The sequence below is a fragment of the Crocodylus siamensis genome, chromosome 14 (genome assembly GCF_052110815.1).
Source record: "Crocodylus siamensis isolate JL-2025a chromosome 14, ASM5211081v1, whole genome shotgun sequence".
NCBI classification, from domain to species: domain Eukaryota; kingdom Metazoa; phylum Chordata; order Crocodylia; family Crocodylidae; genus Crocodylus; species Crocodylus siamensis.
Window position 1 is genome coordinate 9972570 of NC_143408.1, and position 27431 is coordinate 10000000.

At 43.5% G+C, this 27431-nt stretch overlaps 1 protein-coding gene across 2 annotated transcripts in view; it reads left to right on the forward strand.

Moving 5' to 3' along the window:
• The first annotated feature begins 206 nt into the window (after positions 1-206).
• The window catches only part of HNRNPM (heterogeneous nuclear ribonucleoprotein M), a 54630-nt gene continuing 27405 nt past the window's right edge, over positions 207-27431 (forward strand). The window contains exons 1-8 of one of the 2 annotated variants that reach the window (XM_090028083.1): positions 207-365; positions 6923-7092; positions 15830-15882; positions 16739-16746; positions 16837-16930; positions 18925-19122; positions 20528-20681; positions 24991-25040. In XM_090028083.1, coding sequence (XP_089884209.1) covers positions 253-365; positions 6923-7092; positions 15830-15882; positions 16739-16746; positions 16837-16930; positions 18925-19122; positions 20528-20681; positions 24991-25040 — 840 coding nt within the window. In that variant the 5' untranslated portion in view covers positions 207-252. Of the gene's footprint in view, positions 366-6922; positions 7093-15829; positions 15883-16006; positions 16747-16836; positions 16931-18924; positions 19123-20527; positions 20682-24990; positions 25041-27431 lie in introns of those variants that run through there. The other variant, XM_090028082.1, reaches the window with a different exon arrangement.

Below are 27431 nucleotides of genomic sequence, written 5' to 3' on the forward strand. Positions count from 1 at the left end.
ACGGAGGCCGCACGCAGCGCCTCTGCCACGTGTCCGCAGGCGACGGGTCTGCGCCGCCACCGCGCTCCACGCTGCTCTTCCCCGCGCGGCCACAGCGCGGCGCTGCGGTCCGAGGAGCGCGCAGCCGCGCCCCGGCCAATCCGCGCCACGAGCCCCGCCCGAGATGGCCGCTCGGCCCCGCCCCCTTCCCGGCGTGCTCTGCGCCCGGCCGCGGGGCGGGCTCTTCTCACACAAAGGCGCTGCGGTGAGAAAATGGCGGCGGCGGTGGCGGCTGGTCCGGAGAGCGGTGGCAAAATGGAGGAGCCGGCGGCCGCCGCGGGGGCAGCCAACGGCGCGGGTAGCGCCGGGGACGGCCCCGCCAAGAGGTGAGGGGCTCCGCGGGTCCGGGCGCTGCTCGGCCGGGCTGCGCCGCCGCCTGCGGCCTGGTCTGCGTCGCGCGCGGGGCCTCGTGCGCGGGCGGAGCTGGCGGGGGCGGCGGGGAGCGGGCGGAAAGGGAGCGGGGCAGCGGCGGCTTCCGACCCTGCCCTCCCCTGTCGCCGCGGCCCGGGCTCGGGCTCGCCCGCTGAGCCCCGGGCCGCGGCGGCGGGTGACGGAGGACAGCGGCCCCGCGCGCTGTGAACCGAGCTCGCGGCGGGTTCGGACTGCGCGGCGCCTCCGCGCGGCCTTGTGCGGGCCCTGCCTGCGCTTCGCTCGTGCTGGCCCAGCTCTGCGGGCTGCGCTGGCACGGTGGAGCCTCGGAGGCGGCTGGCACCTGGTGCCGGGGGAGCCTGAGGTCACAGCCCTGGCCCCCCCCCGCGCTAGGGTGCAGGTGAGATCTGATTTCCCAGCCCCCAAATCCGTGCACTACTGTGCAGGTGTGGCAGGGCAGGAGGCCCACTTATTGGGATTGGGGGTCAGATCCCAGTCAGCAGCCCCTCCACTGTGTGACAAAGAATTGCTGGTGGGAGGACTCTTTTCTAGGGAGTGTTATTCATCCTGCTCCTTCGCGGCAGCAGGTGAGCATTGATACTTCTTCGCTTTCTGCTAGGTGCCCTGGTCCCTTCCGCACTTGGTGCTTTACCAAAATGGGCTTTAGTGCCAGTGGAGCCAGGCGAAGCTGCCAGGAGCACATGGATGTGTGCTCTGGTGACTTAACCGTGATGGTTGCCCTCGGAGGCGAGCTAAATTGAGACCATAGCTTAATGCAGCACATAAACCTTCATTGGACTCCCATGTTGCACCCCCTGAAGATCAGGAGAAGTCTTGTACATATTTCTGGTTTGTCAAAGATGAGTGCAGGCCGGCTGGTTTTCCTGCTTTCTCTGAGTTCTGCCAGAAGAACGTTTCCTCTTAACCATGATCAGTTCCTGCTGGTCTGGAGTGAGCTCTGTGACAGGCAGGTCGAGTAGCATTTCTTATTAAAGCTGTCTGATGCTGCCTACTGTAAAAATCAGTTTTCAAATGAATAAAACTCTGCCAAAACTTGAGCTTGTGGTGAAATATCCTGTGCCTCTAGCTGACATTTATTTTGAAAAAAATTTCAGCTCTAATGCTTCAGGTTTTGTTTTTCCTTTCTTCCTTGAAATATGTGACCTCTTTTCGAGGTGGGGGGAAGAAAAGATTAAGTCCTTCCACCAATACCTGAAGCACTTTAAATTTCTTTGTGCAGGGATGTGCTATTTAACCCAAGTGGAAAAATTGCCCAAATTTCCAAGTCTTGTTATTTGAACAAAACCTGCTCAGTGACTTACTAAAAGTTAGTGCATAAAATCCTTGATGGTATGCTTCAAAGCTGAGGAGAGGCCAAGGAGAGCGGATGCCTGTCCTCCACTCCATACGTTCTACAGCAGTTTAAGCTCTGGGTATGCTGTTTAAAGATGTATGCTTTAATCTTGATTTAGAAATATTGGCAGATGCTGGACAAAATAGAAGCATTTATGGTAACATAATGTAAAAGATAGACAGGTGTGATCAAAGAAAAGCCAGTTCTAGTGTCATTTGGTTAAGGGATCTACTCATAATCACTTGCTGCTGTGTCCAAAAATGCCAAATGCACCTTTCCTCCCTGATCAGTCCTTCAGAAGTGCAGTGTACATCTTAAGTGGAAAAGCTGATTTTTGACACTGGAGTTGAAGCTGCTGTTTAAAGGCTCCCTGTAACCTCTGTTCTCTCCTAGCTGAGGAGGGAGGAATGGAGTGTGCACCCTTCAGGTTAACGGTGTTAACCCTGTTAAGGCTGCTAAACAGTAAAACTGTACCTGTGTAGCTGTGGATAGAGACTGAGCAAGGCTGAAAAGTGGGATTTGCCCTTCCTGCATGGCCCTGTTCAGCATATGCTGTGGCAGTTAAGATTTTGAGAGAATCATTTCTTCATTCCTTTTTCCCAAGATGTGCTCTGTGTGTGTGTTATTATTTATGGGTGTGTAGTATGTCAGTAAATACAGCGTGAGGTCAGAGTAGTTTTTGTGCAGGTTGGTGGAACAAGGAAGGGAAGGAATATGGGGACTTAAAAGGGAGTGATTGTGTGGGGATAGGGTATTGGTGGCTTGGGCTATTTTAGAAGAAAGAGCGTGGCAGGAGATGTGGGGGGAGGGGGATGTGTGGATCGAGGTCTGTCATCACCATGGGGAATGCGGCTTGTCTTGGGGGCAACTCCTGCTGCTGTGTGCGCCCCAGGAAAGCATGGAGGCGGTGTGCCCCTGGATCTGCGTGGGGTGAGGGCGGGCTGGGGCTGCGCTGGGCTCTTCCTGGTGGGGGCTAGGTTGGGCTGGTTGGGTGGTGGCGGTGCTGGGAGGGGGACTACAGAGGGGACTGCAGCCACCCCAAAATTCCCCATAGCTCCCCCTCCCCACCAACACTACGGCACCTGCCCCGAGTGCAGTCCAGTGCCCCACCCCATGCAGATCTGGGGGTACATGCCCCCCCGCCCTCCTGGGGTGTGTGCAGTGGCAGGAGCCATCCCACCCTGTGTCCCCTGGATGAGCCACAGCTCTGTCCTGTGCCCCGCCCCAGCTGGGCAGCACCTGCCCAAGCTCCACTCCCTTCCTCATTGTGGGGGGCCTTGATCTGCCCCCCAGCATCCGTTGCCTCCCTGGTCCCCTTCCACCATAGCAGACTTACCAGCTAAATGCAGCTCTCCAAACAGCTGGGCTGTGCTCCTTGCTGCCTATGTGCTGCGCTGTGGCTGTGCGCATGCTCGGGACATCTATCAGTCACGTCAGGGAAAAAATTTGATTTCCGATGCAATCAATTTTCTTTGTCAGCGCTGATCCAGTATCAGACTGATGCATTGGTGCACCTTTATTTATCATTAATCTCGCTATTTTTTCAGTTTTGAACATCTCATTGTAATAAGGACAAAAGTGCCATTTTAAGATTTGTTGGTTTGCTTCCTCTTCTCTTGTAGTACTGCTACTGAGCCTCACTCTATTTAAAATCTTTTTCTGATTTCCAGCCTAACTGCTACTGACCAGTTTTTATACCTGTCTTTTCTTGTGTCAACACTGTTATTCATCTTAAATGACTCTTTTTTCCATTTCCACTTTCTTCAGACTTATGAAAGACAGACTGGCACGGAGTTTGTGCTGTGTAGTTGGGGAGAGTGGCTGAAGCAGGAGGTGGTCAGGGATGATCGAATAAAGGGCATGATTTAATAAAATTTTACTTGTTTTATCTAAGTATTTGGAAGAAGAAATTGGCTGAGGTCATTTCATGGTGGTTCAATGAGGTCCTGGATGATTGGAAAAAGGGTAAATCAAGTGCCCATCTTTTAAGGAAGGGAAGGAAGAGGATCTAGGGAATTATGGACCAGTCAACTTGACCTCAATACCTGTACAGCAGCGAGGGGCCTGGGGGTTACAGTAGACCATAAACTGAATATGAGCAAATAATGTCTTCCTGTTGCAAAAAAGGCCAACAGCATCCTGAGTTGTATCTACAGGAGTGTCATTTGCAAATCAAGGGAAGTGGTTCTTGTGCTGTATTTGGCAAGGGTGAGGTCTCAGCTGGAGAACCATGTCCAGTTTTGGGCCCCATACTTCAAAAAGGATGTTTACAGATTGAGGAGAATTCAGCAGTGAGCAGCAAAATAACTGAAGGCCTGGGTGGCATGATGAGGTGAGGTTGAAAAAGCTAGGGTTATTTAGTTTGGAGAAGAAAAGACAGGATGTGGAGAGGATGGGCTTTTCTCTGTGGCCTAAGGGGACAGGAAGGAGTAGAAGCAATGATTTGACGCTGCATCAGAAACAACATATGTGGAGATTAAGGGGAAGTTTCTGACTATGAGGGTGATCAAGCATTGTAGCAGGTTAGCTAGAGAAGCTGTGGAATCTCAATCTGGGAGAGACATGGTCATATTAGTCTGAAGTCAAACACCGGTAGGCTATGATGGCACCTTAGCGACTTGTTAAAAAATACACACACTTCAGGTGGTAACAGCCTACTTCAGGTGCTACAAATGTACTTGAGGGACTGTCTGCAAGTCCATTTGTAATATCTGAAGAAGTAGGCTGTTATCAGTGAAAGCTTGTACATTTTTGAATGAGATAGTCTCTAAAATGCCATCCTGCCCTCCTTTCTGTTTGACTGTGATGTGGCACTAATGCAGAGTTGCTGCATATATTTTTGTCAGCTAGATTTGTTGGCAAATAAATTGAAAATTCTTGCTATCAGTTTTATGCCCTTATTTTTGGCTGTGTATGTACATAATGAATAAGAAAATCCAATACGTAATGTAATTTTTAAAATGTTTTTATTCATTTATCGAATGATCCAAGAAATAAAAGTATAGCAAAATATGATAGCGCATATAAGTAGTTTTAGAAAACATTTATTTCCATAAAACAATACTCATTTTGTCTATGAACAGTTCTTAATTCTTTTTTCCCTCAACAAATACTCTTCCTAGAAATTCTCTTCTGTAAATTGGCATAATGCATTTACAGCTTTGTGTGCCTCATTCATTGACACAGGCAGTTGTATATCCTCTTTGTCACTATTGCCTAGAGTCCTTGTGGGCACCTCCTATGGTATACTGTTACCCGGATCTTGCGGAGTTGGGTGTCCCATAACAGTCTAAGTTGTTGTCATGGGAATATATTAGATAAATTTTCCTGCTGTTTGGAGGCCTTGTGTATCCATCTAGCACAAAACCTGCCCTGAAAAACCAGAGTAACTTGTTCAGTATTTTTCTAGGCTCTGTGGAGCACAAATCAGTCCACAAGTACCAGTTTTCCTCACTTTATTTGGGTTTGATATGTGCAAATTCGCTCTTATGTGATGACCCTGTTTATACCAAAAATTCATTTTATGCAAGGTAAATTCACTCTTATGCAATTGGTGTGGTGGAAGCCCACAGTCAGCCGCTTTGTGCAGTGCATTGTGGGAATGATGTGCTCACCAAAATATAGTCTCCTGTGTAGATCTGTGCTCCTCGCTGGTTGTCTGCAACATGTGTTTTTGCAGTTGCCATTCCCATTATGATAGTGCCCTGTGCTTGTGTGTACTGTCTGCTGTTGGTGGGTACCAAAACTGTCTTGTAAAACTGATAGCAATGAGTCTGGGGATCAGTACAGTCGAGGTGTTGGAATGTATCCCTATTTGTTACATTGTAAAGTAAGGTCCTTTTATGTGAATTGGAGTTGTGCTATTTTCCAGGAACACGTGTACAGCAAAAAGCAAGGGAAACCTGTGCTAATGTTTTTGCAATGGCTTTTTTTGCTACTAATCCAGGTAATGGGATAAGAATCCATTGTTTTTCTGAGATCATACTTAAGACCATCAATCTGTGGATTATTTCTTGTTCTACAGTTTCAATTTTGAACTTTTTTTAAAGTCTTGTTTAAGAATAGCTACTCTGAGGTCAGGGAGGTTACAGTGTTCTGCCACAGCCTTTTGTGCATTTCTGGAATAGAAGACAGGTTTGTCCCCAGCCTAAAATGGCTTGGAACCAGCCCATCAACCTCAACAAACTACTACTGTATTGACTTGAATCCAAGATTACTTTGTATTTACCCTCAGCAAACCTCAATTCCACTTCCTTTGCCTCGCTGGAAGTGCAGGATCCAGTGTAATCTGCCAGCCCAGGCAGCCACCCTGTTAAGTTATTGAAGAAACTATAGCTCTGTGGAGAGCTAACCTGGAATATCACTCACCCACTCCCCTGTGCATGGGTTTGTGATGGCTTGAACCTAAGAGTGGCTGGCTTGAGTGCTTGCTTAGTTTGATTAGAATTGGATAAAGTCTCAAACTTTTGTCGAGCAGTTTTACACTTTAACTTTCTGTTGAAACCAATTTGGAGATATAAAATACACCTTTTCTTACACGTTTCTAACAGTATTATGTTCTGATGGGCTCTTACCTGTGTTGCATTTAACTTGCATTTTTCAGTCCTGGATTGCTGTGGCATTTTTGAGCGAAATGTAGATATTGTCCTCTAGAAGTTGATTTGTAACTGATAGTTAAACCCATAAACTCAGCTGTGGATATTAAAATACATATTAACAAAGCGCTCTTAAGTCAGTGGTTCTCAATCTTTTTGGACTCAAGGCAATCCTCTGTAACTTTGGTGAAATGATTAGCACCCAGTTTAAAAAATGGATTGTAGATTTATATATTACATGCTTTCAACCTTGCAGAGGGTTTGGGGAGTGGGAGTAAGGAATGGCCAGGTAGGGACAAGTCTGAACCTGCTCTTATCTACATAGCTTATCAGCTTCCCATCACATCTGGTTGAGCATCGCTGCTCTAGTTCATATTTTTAACAACAAACTTGGGAACTAGAATTAAGAATGTTAGTTAGCAATTTCTGTAATGTCTAATTATAGTATATTTGCATGAACTATTTCTAAAAAGATGTATAAAGATGTGGCCTGATTTTTTTTTTTTTTTTTTTTTTAATGCTGAAATCACTAATTTTATGTCTGAATATTTTTATATCTCTGCAGTGAAGGTGAACGACCAAGCCAGAATGAAAAAAGGAAAGAGAAAAGTGTCAAAAGAGGGGGGAATCGCTTTGAACCATATACCAACCCAGCTAAAAGATATCGAGCTTTTATTACAAATATTCCATTTGACGTGAAGTGGCAGTCTCTCAAAGATCTGGTCAAAGAGAAAGGTAATGGATGCTTTGGGTGGCTGAGTGATGCTTGCCATCTTGCCTGTGATTGATTCTTTGTCTCTAAACTTTAGAGTTATCAGTTGACAATGGGTAAAATTAGTGACATGAGTCTTTTAAAAGGTCTAGATTAAGGCCTCCTTGGTGTTGCATGATATCTGCTCTCTGGCAGCTTTCCACAAAGAGTTCCTGTGTAGGCATGTTGGCATATGGTTATTAGTGCTTCATCAGATCTTGCAAAGGAGCCTTTGTCTCATGGAGAACTTCAGACTTTTTTTATCGGGTTCTAGTTCTGAGATGCTACAAAACTTTTTGAAGCATTTTAATGTCTTTTGGTTAATGTAGGTTGTCTATATACAGTTGATCTGGTATATGTAGGTGTGTGTCCTAGAATCAAAATTTCGTAGTGACTTGTGTTTAGATAATATCCATATTGCCATACAAGTTTCTATAGTACTTGGATGTGTTTACCAGTGATCTGCAAAGGAGGAAAAATGCATTTGTGCCTCAAACATTTCACTATATCGTGTGTAAAGGAGGCCCTGAAATTTTTTTCCTGTTCCTTTTCCTCTTCCTTTCTTCCATGTCCTGAATTTGTGCTTAGGAGTCTATTAACCTGGCTTAGTTCTCCAGTCATCTGTAGTTCTCCAAGAAACGTAGAGTAGGCAAGAAAGACCTCAGTCTCAGATAATGACGACTCAAGAGCCTCCTTATGCAGTTGTGAAATATCGATATTTTAAGACCATAAGTGCACAAATACAATCATTCCTCTTGTAGATCACTTCTAAAATACGTTCATGAGGATACAAACTATAAATACTAGTCTTGCAAAATAGTGGCCAATGTCCATTTGTATTTTAAATTAGGTAAGGAATGATAGGTAATGTGCTCATGAGCTGTGGCCTAAATGAAATGGAAAACAAATTTCCAAAGGGTTTTTAAATGTCAGTCTTTTGGCGGCAAGCTGGAATTGAATGCATTTAACTAAATCTTAAGGATTACAGGCCAGAGGGGTTCATTCATAATTGGATGGCTTGATTTGAAGCAGTACAAAAAGTTGTTGAAAATTAGGTGTTGTGGAGTTTCCAATACCTTTAAACTCCTCATTAGTTGTCTTTTTTTTTTTCTACTTGTATTACTGTTATGATAATTATGAATAATCCCTTGCTTTAGAACTATAATATAACTTCACTTGCTATGCAAGAAGCACTGGATAAGAGGAATATCTGTATGTGTAGATATCGTATTTAAGAACTATGCTGAATTCCATTCCAAGTGTCTTGTGGTTTCTCTCCAGTTCACGTGGATGGAAAAGTCGATGTGAGATTGTTTCCTGCCTTGCTGTTCAGCTACTCATTCCTGCAAATGCTCCTAGGGGAACAGTGAAACCTCTTCATTCTGTCTGCAGGGCTTGTCATGTTAAATATCCAGATGCATTGTTCTGGTTTTTGGGACTGCTGGTAAAATCTAACAGTTTAGATTTGCTGTGTAGTTGGGATTCATTCTAATTAGTCATTGATCTTACCAAATTGGTGTTCTTGTGCTGTGCTTGAACTTGCTGAATTGGTACTTCTTGATACAAGGCATAGTAGTTCCAAGAACCAGGATTGTGGCTTTGAAAAAATCTGTTAGAATTCTTGGTTTGTATGTGTAAGATTTACAGGCCCAAAGCACACGGCTTTGGGAGCATGTGAAATGGTTCTGAACATAAAGGATAAATATAGGTGATGTTTTATTGCTCCATCATTCAGCAATCGTAGAAAATTTTAAAGCTGTTAGCAACAATGGGATAGCAGGTTGCTGAACGTAGAAGGAATTCATCTCAATCGGCTGTTTTGCGTCAGTAAGTATGGTTTAGGAGACGCAGCTTTGAGGGCCTTATCTCTCCAAATTTGGTCTTCAGATGTGTACATCTGAAATCTTCTAAAGGTGCCACATCGCTCTGAGGAGCGAAGCCTTGGTTCAGTCATTTCAGTGTATTTGTTGGTGTAACTTAGAATTACAGGTGTGCAGTATATATTTATTTTAATAAAATACACAAATGTTCTTGTTTGAAACTCCCTTGCATTGGCTGATAGACCCGCTGTTGAGCAAACCCAATGTTAAATGTATTGAATATTGGTAAAACTGTTCAGCAAAAGAATGAGGTTATGTACAGCTTTTTGGTGAAATCCCCTTTTTTAGTATTTTTGGCAGCTGGATGTAAACAAGACTGAATGCCAAATAGCTCTTTCCTTCTGCCTCTTCCTTCTCCCCCCCTCCCTCCCCAACTTTAGCTTCTGTAGCAAGAAGACTTTTAAAACGCATCATTTTTCCTTTACATCTAATTTCAGGGTAATTAGTGGTTCAGATGGCCTGTTTTCTTATCTTAGTTTGAAAGGTTCAAGTAAAATGAATTTGGTATGAGAACATACAGTGTGATTCCACTAGGAAAATGCACTCTTTTAGTACAATTGTCCTTTAACCCTTAATCACATCTGTAGTGTAGAGTAAGCAAACCAGTATGTCACTGTTGCACAGTAAGCAAGAGCTGCAATGAGAGATTTCAGGCCATATAGTCACCAGTTATGAAGCAGTAGGATAATACACAATAATAATAGCTGCATTTTTTTTTACCTATTTGCCAGCAGTAACATAAATGTGTGGTTGGCATTTATATGCACGTATCACAGTCTACATCTATGTGGAGGACCTGAGAAAAGCAGTATATTTTTTGCTTTAAGTGGTGCATCTTTGTGGAAGAACAAAGGTACATGAATTCCCAAGAAAGCATATGCTAAAATGTTGTAGTTTTAAATGCTAGCTGCTTTTCACCTCTATTAATAGTATTGATCTCTGGCTTTTCCCCAGCTATGTTACTGATGCAGCATTGGACTAATTCAGGCTGATAATATTGAAAAGACAAACCTAGAACACAAAATTAAGACCAACAGTAGGAACAATATGCATCCACTGTGACTTGTATTGAGGGCTGTCACATGCAGTATGCTTGATAAATGAAGAACACTGTTTCCTGTAAGAAGTACTTACAAATTAAATGTTTTCAGTGATGAAGAGACAAAGGGATTGTTTAAGCAAATTAGTCAAATTTATAAACACATCTTAATCTCTTCATTTTATTTAAACATCTTTATCATAAACCAGAGTGTTTTTGTTTATTTGTGGTTTTTAACTCCTCACCATCTATTGGTCAAGTTTTATTTGTATTTTTTTAAATGTTTGCTTGCTAGCCAAGGTACTTCTTTTTATGACTCTAACATTCCACCTATTCTATCCCCTCAGTACTCCTAAATGCAGGTGGCTTGCCCATCCTTTAGTTTCATGAGCCTTAGGAGGTAGCATTAATGTCCAGTGCAGGCAACAAGTTTCTTATTAAAGTAACTGGTAAGTTGGGGTGTGTAAAAGTTGGCTTCCTGCCCTGCCCCTTCGCCTTGAGGATAGAGGATTTTTGAGGAAAGAAGCCTTCACAGCCTTGGAGCAGTACCATCTGCTTCAAGCGGATGGTATTGTGGTGTCTTTATGAACATAGCACAAACGTGGCTTTTTGCAGTTCAGTCTTGCTTAGTTTTGTAATTCTTGCTCTTTTTTGATTCAATCCAAACTGAATCTAGCTTTAATAACTGAGTATACTTATTTCTCTATTAAAGATAGAGAATTCTTGGATAGATATTAAGCTTAAAGTAACTTTAAAAACTTTCACAATTGCAACTTGGATCTAAGTTTGCGCAAGTTTTATAACATCCTGAGCAGGGAAATAATGAAGAAATGTTAAGCTTTAGCACAGTACCAGCCTTAGTATAAATGTAACACCATCATGGCAAGTACTTATTGCATTGGGTACAACTATTTTAACTTATCTGCCTTAGCTTGTCTACCCAAAATAAATGTGAGCAACACTGCTTAATCAGGAAAGCTCTGTTAGCACTCTGCCTCTCTCTGTCCAGTGTTTGAAAAGCTTTTAATATGAAACTGAGGAATAAAAACTTGAGAGAACTTTGTTGTCAGCTATAGTTTTAGAACAATATATAATGTTATCAAACAGATTGGTTTGCTTATAGATCATAGTACCAAAACACAACATACACCCCTTTCCTCCTCCCCCCTCCCCCTCCCCATCATTATGCTATAGGATATTCGTAGTTTATTAACATAATTCTGATGCGTAATGACATGATTTTAGCTAATACTTTCTGGAAGGTCATATTTGTTGTCAAATGAATGTTCCATATTAAAGGGTCTAATATTAAGACTTCTGGAGTCATTTCTAACTTTTGTGGCTGTAAAGATGACCTTGATTCATATTTGACCAATCAAATTTGAAATCCCATCATGGGAGATTGATGGATAGCTACTCCAGACAGGAAAATAGCAGCTCTCTCTCCAATCCTTCATACTTTTGTATGCCTACCACTTTCACGTGATTACATTTGATGTTGACAAACTTTAGAAATGGCTGTGTGGTCATTTTAACTCTTGCTGCATTGCATACCTGGGATATTCTAAAATGGAAGATTAAAAATAAACCACCCACCAATTTGACCTGTAAGTAGTCAACTGGATGCAAATGTATGTAAAGACATCTAAGAGCTTTTTGCTTTTGTAGAGTTGCAAAATACTGAACACACTCTAATTTCGCTCCTTCTGAATTCAGTAAAGCAGGGCAAAATCTAGTTTTACAATGCAAACTCAACAAATGGATTTCAACTATTGTTGATAATGCATTTTGATTAACATTTGGCTCTATTTCCTATATAAAGAGTTAATATCAAATATCTCTGGAGACAGAACCATGAGTTGAAAGCTGTTTTTAATGGTGGCAGGTAGTTGATAAGACTTTTTAAGTGGGTATTTTAGCCTTTTGCTAACTTTAAAAACACCATTTTGCTCAAAGCGAGCTTGAATTTAATGTTTATTTGTGATTACTCTCTTACTGCAGCCACAGCTAAAAGTGGTGCCATTGCCTTCTAAGCATCGCAGATTAGGACAGCCTCTAGTTACTCTGGAATACTAACAGTGCTTTAAACTTTTGAGGTGGGCCTTTTGTGCATATGTAGTAAACAGTGAAAGTATTCCAACAACAGAACCAGTCATTGTTGGATCTGAATACATACTATGTTGGAATTTTTGCCTGGGAGGTACTTCCTCTGGCCTTCAGAATTTTGGCCATTACTTAGTTTTCTCTGTTCTTGTTCATTTCTATGCTAATGATGACACTCTGCAATGCCCTTCTTTTCTAATCTTAAGTACAAGTTTATATAACGTTATAGAATCTGGAGCACAGGAGGTAACTCTTTTCTTTAACAAAAGGGTTAATTGCATCAATGTTTTGGAGAACGGTAAAATGCCTTTGATTTTCCCCTTTTCCACCCCACTTTCTTTTATTTTTAATCTGGGGGCTCTTTACACTTGGGAATAGGTCCCTGTGAAGAAAAGCATAGTTAATAAATGAAAACCTGGTCACAACTCACTTTGCACTTTCTCTGTGCTGAAGCAATTTAATTCTCTAAGAACCGGTCTTCAAAGACTACCCTGTAACTCCCAGAGTCAAAATGTGACGTGGTTCTGATTTTTATAGCTCACTGCTCCTGGAGATGGAAAATTCTTATGTCAGTCTGTGGGGAGAGAGTACCTACAGAAATGCATGGTAACAGCTGTATAGTTGCACACACCAGCGGGAGTTGCTTTGTTTAAACATTTATTGTTTTTACAATTTCAAAGCAATGTAATAAAAACACTATAGTATTTCCAATAAATGCTATGGTCCAACTGGGTGCTTGGCTTTTTTGCCTGAAATGCCAGTAAACTGGACTTTCCTAAGTGCATTTAGAAATGAGGTGCAAAACAACTATGGTACACCTCAGTGGGAAGCAACAAAATAATTGGCAGTTTAAATTGGCTTTGTTTTTCTGAAAACAAATTATTCCTAAACTTGTATTGTCCTCACAACTCCTTTCCCAACTATTGTCAAAGCAAGACAAGACACTTTGTGTATGCGGTGTTTTCTTGCCATGTAAATTAATTAATTTTAATCTTTGGAACTAAATTCTGTGGACATTATTTACTTGTTTAGTGAAAAGCTGAAATAGTCTCATCGGACAGTCATTGTACAAAAGGTACCAAAAGGGTGGTGTCTCTGCCCCTTTCTGCTTACACATTCCTGTAAAGGAAAGCACTGTTCTGATTCTTGAAACGGGGAGAGGTGTCCCGGTATCTGGTATTGGAGAACGTCTGTGACTGACTTGCTTCTCTGTCCACTTTTACAGGCTGTCCTTGCCTGTTGCTTGCTAACCAATAACTTTATATCCCTGATGCTTGCTTGATCTTCTAATACCCAGTCCGGGTGAGGAAAACATGGTACATTTTGGGATCTAGGTAGATCTCAAAAAACCTCATGAGACCCTGTCAGGGTCAAGGTGGTCTAAGAACTGGAGTTCTTTGACTTCTGTCTACCTGGAACCATACCACATAACTACAAATGCATTCTGCATTTAGGAAGTGTTTATTTCTGTTCTAGAATTGCTTTTTTTGGGTGCTGGGCTAGCATACCATTGAATTCCTGTTCTGAAATCTGGATACTCCTAGGAAGCCCATTGACTATTCTTAAAGTGATTTTTAAAGAAAGTGATTTGAAGATATAGCTTGTATAAATCTTTAATATTGAGAGCCCTGATCAAAATTGGTACCAATTATAAGGTACTCAGAGGGCTATTAAATTTAATGCTACTAAATCTTGTGGTTGACAGGTCAGAACTTCATTTAAAAGGCCATTAAGCTAATTAAAAGATGCTCTTAAAACGGCTTTTAAATGTAGCTTTGTTGCAATTGAGCCTGTGACCCTGGCAAAACCTGTTTTGGAAGGGTTGTGATCTTGTGTAGCAGCAGTTAAAGCTGACTTGATTTGGTGTGCAGAGTAATTCCTTTCATATTCACTAATTGCACATTGAGCAGCAAAAGGTCATCCACTTCTAACTTTGTGAATCTCATTTTTTGGCTTTTTTGAAATGGTGTGTTTGTAGGCAATCTGGCAATCCTTAAATTAACAAGAAGGCAAATTGGATTATGATGCCTACTGTTTAAATGAATGGCATTCAGAATTTTGATAATGTTGATTATCTGACATTGATGCATTGGCAGGGCTTTTCAAAGTGGGCTGTATGCTGCCTACATACAAAGCCTTTGCTTTTCAGTTGCATTTCTGGATGTCAGTAAAAAAAAAATCAGTAGCTTAGATCAGGGTAGAATTCTTCTTGGAACTGTCTCTAGAGGCATAGCTCAAATACTCATACTCATTTGTTATGCCATTTACTGATTTCCTTTCACTTTGGACTGTGGATGGATCCAAGTGGATGAGTAGATACGGTGATGTCTAGCTTCAGAAACTATGAAGTTTTCTATTTCTGACTGCTTCTGGAAAGGAATTTACAAACCCTTCAGGTAGCTGAGTAAATACTACTTCTATGCTATAATGCATTAGTCTCTTGACATGGGTGATGAAATAAATTGTTCTCCTCTACAGCCGTGTGAAGAGAAGTAGTAGGAAGAAGGCTGCTGACAGACCGGGGAGGGGGGGGGAACCCCCCCCCAAAACGGCTCTTTACTAGAAGAAGAAGCGTGTTAGTTTGACCCAGCTCCCCAGCATCTGTATGGGATCCTCACTCTGGGGCTTTTATGTAAAGCCGATTGAATCAGCTATTGGATAAAGGTGCCAGAAAGCACTGCTGAAGTGTGCAGTCTATACAGACGTTGGGTGAGCTGTGTGACTTCTGGGTATGCTCTGGGCTCAGCATAGGGGCGGACCAATCTTACAGTAAAGCGCTGTTTAATTTTTTGTTTGGTTTTTTTCACATCTGTAAACAGCCTGAAATTTCAGTTTCTTGCTTGGATTTCAAGCAAATAAACTCCTTTTTGTGCATTAAGATTTACTAAAAGACTGCTTGCCCCTTTTCATAGCTGAAGTCCTCTTATGTTGTCTTTAAGAGGAGTGGAAACTTTAAAGTGTTTGGATATAGTCAGTCTGACAAGCCAGAAAAATAAATCCAAATAGGCTTCTCGGCTATATTTCTGCATGCCATTTATTCCAAACTCAGCAGCTAGGTAGCTGTATTCTGAGGCATAGAAACTAGTTACAGTATGCATAAGGTGGGAGTCCCAGTTGTGTGGAAAAATGCAGATTTATTTTTCCTACAAATTTTGACTTTTTGCTACAGATTTTAAAAACTTTATTTTAGCTTCTTGTCTTGGGCGTGAAAATTATAGTAATGTTAATGGAGACAGTGTTGAAATAAATCATGGGCTTAAAGTTCTACTTATACTTAGTGGAGGGAGGTACAATAAGCAAACTAAAATTACTGTTGAATACCTGATTATTGGAGATAATTGGGTCCAGTTTTGTTTTTTAAAATTCCCTTCTGTCCTTGAATCCAGAGTGAAGCATATGCTTCTGGAATATCTAGATGGAAACAGACTTTCCCGTGGTAATGAGTGGGTCTTTAAAGACTGAGGAAACTGATATTGTGGAAATAGATGGTCTTGCAGTGGAGGAAAATCAAGGACATAAAATACTTAACTTTACTGCACATCTGTAATTCTCCAGTTCGGTGGTTTAGAGAATATGGAGTGTTTCTGGGCTTTCTTATAAGGCAGAGGCTCCATACAAGGTTGTTGATTGTTCTAAATTCCCATTGTTTTCTTGGCTTTTCTCCCTTGGTATATGTGTCGTCTGGAATCTGATTTGTAGTTGGTGAGGTAACATACGTGGAGCTCTTAATGGACGCTGAAGGAAAGTCAAGGGTAAGTGTTTGAGAGAATTTCTTCTGTGGATTTACTACATGACAAATGTAACTGTATGGTGGCGTGGAACCGAATGAAATCAGGAAGGTAGAGAGTGTGGATGTATAGTGGCTATAATACGTAGGTACAGCCCAAAGCCTCTTTTTGGGATGGGGAGGAGGTGGGATGGGATTTGTAGACAGTGTCAGCATTGTCTTCCACTGTGCTCAGTCGGTGTTGGCTGTGTGAATTACGCATGGACCCTCGTGGTATGGTATATTAACGTAAAACTTGTGTCTTGGAAAATGTCACTGTAGTGGTTTGCTGAATTTGTAAGATCAGTGTGCAAAAGCAGGTTCTGTAAACATTATGCTTCCTTTGCCAGAAAAGAAGTCATATCTTTAAAGCTAAACATACATATTCTTAGTAGGTAACAAATGACTTCCAGTCAAATGAAATAATGTTTTAGAAAAATTTAGGGTGAGCTAACTTTTTAATTGTACAGAAGGGATATGATTTTTAGGGTGAGAACATGGCAAGGATTTTGATGTACTATTGAGAACACGAAATATAAAACGTGTGGTGTTTTCTTGGAGAACCTGGACTTAGTTCTGCTTATTACAACTTCAGAAACTACAGTATAACCCTAATAGTGTATTAAGGGTTAATGTGGTATCCAGGTAATGAAGTTTATATTGGGTAAGGCGTGTGTTTTGTACTTGCTTTTATTACTGGGATTAAATTGCAAAGTAGTTTTAATGAATACTTTTTTTTAGTTTAATTTTTTGCATTCTGTGTTTTTTTCTTTTTACTTACTTTCTTTTCTCTCTTCCCTCCTACCCTCCTCATTACTCACCTGTGAAATCACCACATCAAGGGATGCGCGTAAGTTTTATTTATCAATTTTGTTTTTTGCAGGGGATGGGGAAACTTCAAACTACAAGCAACGTTCTTAGCTGTTTTGTCTCCCCACAGTGTTGTTGAATTCAAGATGGAAGAGAGCATGAGAAAAGCTGCAGAGGTTTTGAACAAGCATAGTCTTGGTGGAAGACCACTGAAAGTGAAAGAAGTAAGGCACTACACTTTTTTTTTTTTTTTTCCCCTTGTAGTATTTTTGTTTTTAACATGAAGAGATTGGGCTAACTAAAGCAAGCTCCCCCCACCCTCCCACATAAACTTTAGATCCAAAACCTTTAGGTATAAGCATCTAAAATATCTAAATGTAAGTCTGTCTTTGGCCTGATGGTGTTCAGCAGGTTTTATTATAGGTTTGGCTGCTGGAATAGACTGCTTTTTAAGCAGATTTTCAGACAAAAAACTGGGAAGCATTGAGAACACATCAAAGGACAAGAGCCCTGTTCAGAAGGATCTTGAGAATTTTTTAAAAGCTCAGCTAGAGACAACAGGATGATGTTTGCTAACAATTGTAAGGTGCTACAGATTGAGAATGATCAAAAACAAAATTGGTGACATGTGGCTGGATGGCAGCACTACAGGAAAGGATGTAGGAGTCTCGGTGGTTCACAGACTATAATTTTGTAGTGACAGCTGCATGTTTGGGCTGCGTCAGTAAAGAGCATTCAGTGCAAAACATATGGAAAGTGATAGTACCTCTGTGCTTGGCAGGGGCTAGGCCTCATCTAGACTGTTGTGCAGTTTTTTGGGTTCTTACGTTTTGAAAGGGATGTGAAGAAGTTCAGAAGAGGTCCAGAGGCAATGAGAATAGTGATAAAGAGCTTGGAAGGTTAGCCATGTGGGGAGGGGCACATTTAGCTTGCAGAAAAGGTGCTCGAGAGGGGATATGATGGCAGTCTTCAAATATTTCATTGGCTGTCGTAAAGAAGAGGGAGGATGCATCCCGTCCTCTGCAGCAATGAAAGAAGGCAGACAAGTAGCTTTAAAGATGCAGCAAAGTAGGCTTAGATTGGATATCAGGAAAAACTGCTTCACTGTTGGAACAACACTGCAGTGGAATAGACTGCCTCGGGAAGTTGTGGAATCTTGATCATTGGAGGTTTTCAAGAAGAGATTGGACAAGCGTTGTCAAAGGTGATCTACAAGTAAGCATGTCTACAGTGTGCTGTAAAGACCAACAGTTGAAAGTCTAGGAGCTAGAATATGTTTATGGGCTGGATATAGAAAGAGCAATTCTGGCTGTCCAGTTAGGTATGATGTGTGAAGTTCTGCTTGCTGTCTTCAGATTGCAGAGCAGAATGGAAGATGTTGTCAGCTTTTTTCCTCCCATGGTTCGGTTTTCCTGGGTGCTGCATGAGTTGGAGAGGATTTTTTTTCCCCTTCTGTTGCTACAGGTGGTTCCCCACTTCTTCCCCCACCTTCCTCAGTAGCTTTGATTGTTGGTTGTAGCCAAGGCTGGGACTTTGACTGGGATGTGTACCAGTGCTGGTACTGGAATGAAACCCAGAGGTTTCTTGTTGGAGGCTTTGCCCCTCTGCTCCAAGTCAGACCTATTGCCTTATTGAGGGTCAGGAATGAATTTTATTCTGTGGTCATATTCGTATGGACTTTGAATTTTGTTTTGTTTTGTTTTTTCCCTTTGGTAGTTGTGGGGAAAGTCCTGTGTTCTAGGTTAAGTGTTATTTTCTTGCCTAAGTTCCTGATGTCCAGTAATTCTCACTTTGAATTTCCTTTTAAAAATATATTGGGGTGTTAAACAATCTTCCAGCTTCTCAAGATTAGGAACCAAGAGCACCTGATTAGACTGTTTCCCTCCTCCCACAACCCTTTAATATACTGTTGTACTGCTATTTATCACTTTTTTGTGGGGGGTACTCCTTCAGGCAGCTTTCATTTGAATCTGTCTTTAACTTTACTGGTATGGTTCTTGAATTACTATGATTGCTTTGATGTTAACAGGAAGGAATAAGAAGATAAGATTGGGCACATAAGAGCTTGTAATATAGAAGGGTTGTTTTTTTATGATTCTTGTACTGATTCGGCATTTAAATTTTCCATGTGGTTACTGAAAATGCAGTATTGGCTCCAGGGTCAAACTGAGGAGTTCAGTGCATCATGGTAGCTTATGGTGTGTGTTTACTGTTGCAGGATCCTGATGGGGAGCATGCTAGAAGAGCAATGCAGAAGGTGATGGCAGCAGCTGGTGGGATGGGCATTGGCCCAGGACCAGGTGGCCCTGGAATGATTAATATCCCACCCAGCATCCTCAACAATCCCAACATACCCAATGAGATTATTCATGCCTTACAGGCTGGAAGACTTGGAAGCACTGTCTTTGTTGCTAATGTAAGTACACTCTCCTGTTTGACAGTAGATTTAGGCTCTAGCTGAATTAAGGATACCTTAGTTTGGAAAACTAAGGAGTAGTACTCCTCTGCAAAAAGTCTTGTCTTCAGTTTCGGGATGTAAATATTGTTTAAAAAAATATTCATTCAACCTCAAATTATATCGGTTAAATGGTTAATGGATAACACAGCAGCTTAGAGACAGCTGCTGCTGGGAGCTGCTCCCAGGGCCCTTTGACTGGGGGTGGGGAAGGTGGCCGCAATCCCAGCCAGACAACACAGCTCACATACAGCCTGGTGCTGGGAGGGAGGGAGGGAGGGAGGGAATACCCGTGAAGGAGCAGCTAATTGCTTAATTGACACAGTCATTAGGCTGTCTGCTATTTTCCTCTTAGGCTATGTCCTCCTTGCCCTTCCTCCTCCCTCTCTCCTGCCTGCCTTGCTGCCTTCTGGTTCCTGCTGGGGTACCTTCTGTTCCCGTTTCCCTCCCCCCTCTTCCCCCCCCCCCCTTTTCTCTTAGACTATACCTGCCTTGAGTTAAGTGATAACCAGTAAGCTAACTAATTAGAACTGGGCTTATGAGTTAAACCAGGGGAAAGCAACCTCTGGCACGGGTTCCAGAACATGACACATGGAGGCATTTTGCTTGCCATATGCTTCTCTGTGGATGGCAGGGGATGGGCAGGGGCTGTGCTGCCACAACAAGGATTGGCCCCATTGCAACTCCCCCACTGCCTACTCCTGGCTTGCCAACATCTTACAAATCAAGGTTGCAGGTATTTTTGGTACTTTGCCCAAAATGTTGCTGACCTTAGGTAAACAATTGTTTAACCTTTCACAACCTTACTTCAGTTGGGCTATTTGGCATTAGTGATGAACTGCTTGATGCAAGTAAGGTGGAAGTATTTATTGTGCCTTTATGCAAAATACAGCATACCTCCACTTACTAATGTTACCTCAGTACAGCACTTCATTGATTCTTTGGAGTTCAATATAAGTACCATATTACCAAGCCTTTAATTAATAAATTAGCATAAAAATGTTATGTGGGTTTTTTTTGTTTGTTTGTTTTGTTCATTCTTTCTGTAGCAAGATTCTGAAATTTGGTTATATTCACCTGTCAGTTCTCAAACCTTACTAATGAATATTAGGATGCTACTAAATATGCAGGGCTCTTATTCACTCTCATTTTAGTGTAATATTCCTAATTTTTTTTCTGGTTTGAAACTTTGGTATTTAACTGTTTCTTCTATAAGTTAATATTTGTAATTATTTAAAGGCATTTGAATTTGTTTTCTAATCTGTTGCATCTTGGTTCAGAAACGCCTTTTAAAAATACATTTTTGAGGCTATTTATTTAATGTGTGTAACTTTATTTAACATTTCTAAATTTATTTTCTTCCCAGTTGGATTACAAAGTTGGCTGGAAGAAGCTGAAGGAAGTATTCAGCATGGCTGGTGTGGTGGTCCGAGCAGATATATTGGAAGACAAGGATGGTAAAAGTCGTGGGATTGGCACAGTTACATTTGAGCAAGCTATTGAAGCTGTTCAGGCTATATGTATCCTTTCTGAAGATATTCTGCAATAGCAAAGTCCATAAGATTAATTAGACTTGACATACGAGCCTGCATTTCATACCTGATTTCTCATGCAAAAGCAAACAGTACCCTTGTAAACTGTTAGGATAGCAACTTCAGTGAATACAGGACATTACAATAATTTAAAAACCAACACCATTCTTTTCTTCATTTTTTAACATCTGGTTGTTTTGATCAGAGGAACTGAAGAATAAAGTAGAGAGAGTAGTTTCATAGTAGCTAGAGTCGGAAGGGACCTAGGTAGATCATCTAGTCCGACCCCCTGCCTTGGCAGGAAAGAGCACCGGGGTCAGATGACCCCGGCAAGGTTCTCATCCAACTTCCTTTTAAAAATCCCCAGGCTAGGAGCCTGCACCACTTCCCCTGGAAGCCGGTTCCAGGCCCTAGCCGCCCTGACTGTGAAGTAGCGCCTCCTAATATCTAATCTAAACCTACCCTCCGCCAGCTTGTGACCGTTATTCCTGGTCACTCCTGGCAGCACACGGGGGAACAGGGACTCCCCCAATACCTGCTGATCCCCCCCTGACCAGTCTGTAGCAGGCCACAAGGTCCCCCCTTAACCTTCTCTTGTGGAGGCTAAACAGGTTCAGGTCCCGTAGCCTCTCCTCATAAAGCCTGCCCTGCTGACCCCTGATCATACGAGTGGCCCTCCTCTGGACTCTTTCCATATCGTCCACGTCCCTCTTGAAGTGCGGCGCCCAGAACTGGACGCAGTACTCCAGCTGCGGCCTGACCAGTGCCGCATAGAGGGGAGGATCACCTCCCTGGACCTGCTCGAGATGCATCTATGGATGCATGACAGGGTACGGTTGGCCTTCTTGACTGCCTCCCCACACTGCCGGCCCATGTTCATCGTGGAGTCAATGACGACTCCAAGATCCTTTTCCGTCTCCGTGCTGGCAAGAGGGGAGTTCCCCAACCTGTAAGTGTGGTGCTGGTTCTTCCTCCCCATGTGCAACACCTTGCACTTATCAGTGTTAAACCCCATCCTATTCTCATCCGCCCACCGTTGCAACCTGTCAAGGTCAGCTTGTAGCCTATTGCACCCTTCTAGTGCACCCACATCCCCCCACATCTTCGTGTCATCAGCAAACTTGAACAGGGTGCTTTCTACCCCCTCATCCAAGTCACTGATGAAGATGTTGAACAGTGCGGGCCCGAGGACCGAGCCCTGCGGAACCCCACTGCCCACGTCCTTCCAGGTCGAGAAGAACCCATCCACTACCACCCTCTGGGTGCGGCCCTCCAACCAGCTGGCAACCCATTTGACTGTGTGGGCATCGACACCACAGTCTCCCAGCTTTTTGATGAGGACACGGTGAGAGACAGTGTCGAAAGCCTTCCGGAAGTCCAGAAAGACTACATCCACAGCAACCCCTGCGTCTAATGATTTGGTGACCTGATCGTAAAAGGCCACCAGGTTGGTCTGACAAGACCTGCCACTGATGAACCCATGTTGGTTGCCCCTGAGCATGCATTCCCCTGCAAGGCCCTCCTGGATGTGTGCCAGGATAATTTTTTCAAAGAGCTTATCCGGGATTGAGGTAAGACTAACTGGCCTGTAATTTCCCGGGTCCTCTTTTTTTCCCAGTTTGAAGATAGGGACCACATTGGCCCTCTTCCAGTCCTCCGGCACCTCACCAGAGCACCACGAGTGCTCATAGAGCCGCGCCAGAGGTCCCGCAATGACCTCGGCCAGTTCCTGTAGAACCCTAGAGCGAAGATCGTCCGGACCAGCGGACTTGAACACGTCCAGCCTCTCCAGAAGTACCCTAACTAACTCCTCGCTAACCCCTGGCCCATGCGTGTCTCTCCTGGGGCCCGAGGGGGGCCCAGCAGGGAGGTGGCTGAACTGGTCCCTACTTAGGAAGACAGAGGCAAAGAAATCGTTAAATATGTTAGCTTTGTCATCTGGCGTGACGACTGAGTTGCCCATCGTGTCCTGCAGGGGGCCCCACATTACCCGGGACCCTCTTTTTACCCCCTATGTATTTGAAGAAGGACTTCTTATTGTCCTTAATCTGGGAAGCTTGTCCTATCTCCATCTCTGCCTTGGCCTTCCTGACTGCCCCCCTACATCCTTGGGCGACTGTAACGTAGTCCTTCTTGGTGATGACCCCATCCCTCCATTGGGTGTATGCCTGTCTTTTAGCAAGGAGACATTCCCGGATGCTCCTAGTGAGCCATGGGGGTTTATGTGCCCTCCTGCTCCCTTTGACCCTTGTTGGGATTACCTCCCTTTGGGCATGGAGGATCGTCTCCTTAAGGAGCAACCACTCACCTTGGACGTCTGGCTCCCTTCTCCTCTGGGTCCTCAGCGCTTCCCCAACGATCCTCCTTAGCTTGTTGAAGTCAGCCCTCCTAAAGTCTAGGGCTGTTGCCTTGCTGCAGCCCTTTGCCACCTTACGCTGGATGGTGAATTCCAGCAAGCGATGATCACTGTCTCCCAGGTGGCCCATCACCCGCAGGCCCCTCACCAGGTCATCACCCGTGGCCAGCACCAGGTCCAACAAGGCGTCTCCCCTGGTGGGGCTGTGCACCTCCTGGGTTAGATGGAGGTCCTGCACTCTGGCTAAGAACCGATGTGAGCGATCAGACTTGGCTGACTGCTCTTCCCAGCAGATGTCTGGGAAGTTCAGGTCCCCCATGATGACCGCATCCTTAGCCCTCACTGCCTCTGTGAGCTGACCTAAGAATTCCTGGTCGAGCTCTTCTCCCTGGTTGGGAGGTCTATAGTAGACTCCCACCGTTAAGTCTCTATCTCCTGGACTGCCTTTTACTCTAACCCAGAGCACCTCAGAGTGCCCCCCCTCTACCTCCTTGCTAATTGACGAGGAAGTATATTCCTCCTTGATGTAGAGTGCTACTCCTCCACCTTTCCTTCCTATCCTGTCCCTCCTGTATAGCCTATAGCCCTTGACACTCACCGCCCAGTCATGCGATGAGTCCGACCACATTTCTGTGATCCCCGCTATGTCAGGGCTGGTGACAGCTAGGAGGAGGGCGAGTTCCTCCTGCTTCTTCCCCATACTTTGAGCATTTGTGTAGAGGCATTTGAGGCCTCCAACGGTTGTGCCCACTGACCCCCTAGTCTCAGCAATGCCCCGTCCCCCATCACTTACCTGTTTCTCCCTTTTGACCATTGGTCTGGGCTCGCTGGCTGTTGCTGGGCCTGGTAGTTCATCGTCTCCTCCGCCCTCATCTTCCCCCTCCCCCGACGAGCCTAGTTTAAAGTAGATCTGACTCTTAGTCTAAGAAGTTCATTCTTTCCTTAATCATCAAATATAATATCCAGAAAAAAGTCCCCCTTTCCCATATCTTTGGCTGAAAATACATGTGTCCATCACGTGGGCATATGTAATATTTTAACAGTTTTTTAAAAAAGAATTTAAATACCAAAACATAGGGCTAGTGATGAGGGAAGAGAAGGCACTTGGTTTTGATACATTAAGGTATGAACCTTTTAAAAAGTAGGTAAAATATACACCATAAACTCTTGTCTGCAATAAAAAATGCCCATTGAAGATAATGCAATATTTCAGACACTAGTGAAGTAATTCTGGTGAATCTCCTCTGCCTCATAGTCTGTATAGATGCTACCTTGCAATTCTCATGTCCTGAGCCCTCAACTGAACACTTTACCTTACCAAAACCTGTAGAATATGCTCTGATCTTGCCTTTCCTCTTGGTACAGGCATGAGGAGAGAGGGCAATGTGAGGCTTTGTGTTGTTCAGGTCCTTTCAAGTCATGGTCTGAGACCAGGCCGCTGTTGCAGACGTGAAAAAGTGCAAGGGGGTGTGTGTGTGTGTGTGTGTGTGTGTGTGTGTGTGTGTGTGTGCATTTGCTATACTATCTTGTAATAGAGACTCAAAGCTCAGACACTTCTGGCTTGATCATATTAATCTCAGAACCAATTATAAAATAGCTTAAGATATTTGTAAAAAATTTAAACTCTAACCTCTTGTTGTGTGAACACAGGTAACTTAACCAAGAATGTCTTTAAGACATTTTTGTTAAACATTAAAGCTATTTAACTTTTTATATAACTAAATAAATACAAGCAGTGGTTCAGACTTCAGCCAAAATTAGCCCATTTCTTTGGGGAGGGAGGTGAGAAAGGAGGTAAATTTGCAATGCTGCCCACAATTTTGCTTTGTAGTAGAGATGCATCCAAAACGCAACAAGACACAGAACTATACAGCTGTTTAAGGTGTCCTTTTTAATTAGACTTTGACTAACACTAGAAGATCATCCTTAACTAAATAATAGCAATGTTCAATGGGCAGCTGCTGTTTGACAGACCAATGCATGTGAAAATGGTAAGTACACTCAAAGACTGTTTTCTGTATTGCAGTATTAGTGCTGGTATTATGGCTTTGGCTTTCAGACTGTGGGGTATGCATTGCTAGTGGTTCATTTTACATTGACAACTGGGTACTGTGGTGTGTAACGTGACGGGGGGTGGTGGAAATGGAGATTAGTCATGTATTTTGCTTCTCAAATATAGAAACATGGAGGGAGGTGCAAGAGGTTGAGGTTGGTTAAATGCTCAAAATTCTTCACTTAAGCACTGCTGGTTCAAACCAGCTTAGGTAGATAGAATGTGTACAATAGTGGTTCTCAGCCTTGTTAGTTAGGGCACCTTCCACAACTTTTTTTTGTAAGAACCACTATTGCTTCAATTTGAATAAGGAGTTTACCAGACTCTTTATCATTCTCCTTTTCCCAAAACAGCACAGATAGCAGCAGCAGCATAATTGGCTCATGTTCCTGCTCCTGTTTTTTCTTTAAAAGAAAGAAAGAAAACCTTTCCTCCTGTATGTGCCCCCCCCATCACTAAAAAATTCCAAATTATTTGCAATGGAGTTGCTCCTGATTTTACACCGTGTTAAGTGAGAGAGTGTGTCCTGGAAACAGATGTGTGGGGCATGAGATACTGTCCTGCCCAAAACTCCTGCCACAGCCACATCCCAGTCAGGCCTTCTAAGAAGCGCATGCAGCACAGGTCCCCCTGGCCAAGATGCTGCAGCACACCTGGAAGTGTCTTGTAACATCCTAGTTGAGAACCACTGGTGTAAAAGTAACTAGTGTATAAAGGTGGTGTAATAGTACATATGCTGAAGGGTAGAGCTAGGGTTCAGAGAGACCTTGACAAACTGGAGGATTGGAGCAAAAGAAATCTCATGAAGTTCAGTAAGGGCAAGTGCAGACTCCTGCAGTTAGGATGGGGATAATCCCATGCACCAGTACAGGCTGGGGACTAACTGGTTAAGCAACAGCTCTGCAGAAAACAACTTGGGGGTTACAGTGGACAGTAAGCTGAATATGAGCCAACAGTGTGCCCTTGTTGCAAAGAAGGCTAATGGCATCCTGGGCTGCATTAGTAGTCTTGTGAGCAGATTGAAGGAAGTGATTATTCCTTTCTGTTCAGTACTGGTGAGGCCACAGCTGGAGTATTGTCTAGTTTTGGGCCCTCTGCAACAGAAGGGTTGTGGCCAAATTGGAGAGTCCAGCGGAAAGCAATGAAAATGGTTCAGGGGTTGGGGGATATGACTTCTTAGATTTCATAGACATTTGGGCTGGAAGGGACCCCAGAGGATCATCAAGTCTAGCCCCCATCATAGGATCCCAGCAAGCTAAGCATCCAAATGTGTCTTGAAGGTGTTCAGAGTGGGTGCTTGAACCGCCTCCGGCGGCAGTCTATTCCAAACCTTGAGAGCTCGGACAGTAAAGAAGTTCTTTCTTTATGTCCAGCCTGAATCGGTCGCAGCGGAGTTTGTGACCATTCGATCTCGTCATCCCTTGGGGCGCTCTGGTGAACAGACGTTCCCCCAGATCCTGGTGGTCACCCCTGATAAACTTATAGGTGGCCACCAGATCACCCCTGAACCTGTGCTTTTCCAGGCTAAAGAGCTCCATGGCTCTCAGCCTTTCATCATAAGGTCTGTTTTCCATGTGCATGGCTCTCCTCTGCACCCTCTCAAGCTTCTCCACATCCTTTTTGAATTGTGGAGCCCAAAACTAGATGCAGTACTCCAGCTGCGGCCTCACTAAGGCTGAGTACAAGGGGAGAATGACATCCCGGAATTTGCTTGGGAAGCATCTATGGATGTAAGCCAGAATTGTGCTCACTTTACTGGCTGCAGCATTGCACTGAAGGCTTATGTACATCTTGTGGTCAATCATGACCCCCCAAGTCCTATTCATCTGTAGTGCTAACCACCATAGCACTGCTAAGCCTATAAGTATGCTACAGGTTTTTCCTCCCAAGGTGGAGAACCGTGTATTTTTCGGTGTTGAACACCATCAGGTTCTCGTCTGCCCATTTCATGAGCCTGTCAAGATCTGCCTGGATCACCCTCCTGTCCTTGGGTGTGGATGCTTTACCCCAGAGTTTGGTGTCATTGGCAAACTTGGCCAGTCTGCTTCTGACTTCAATGTCCACATCATAGATGAAGATGTTAAATAGTGTAGGCCCTAGGACAGAGCCTTGAGGGACCTCACTGGTGACTGCGCACCAAGATGATTGGCTTCTGTCAACCACCACCCTGTGGGTCCTACCGTGGAGCCAATTCCCCAGCCAGCGGATCGTGGTGAGGTTGAGGCCATAGTTAGCCAGTTTAGCCAAGAGGTGATCATGGGATACCAGATGAAAGGCTGTGTTGAAGTCAAGATATATGATGTCAATCTCTTCCTGCTTGTCTAGGTGA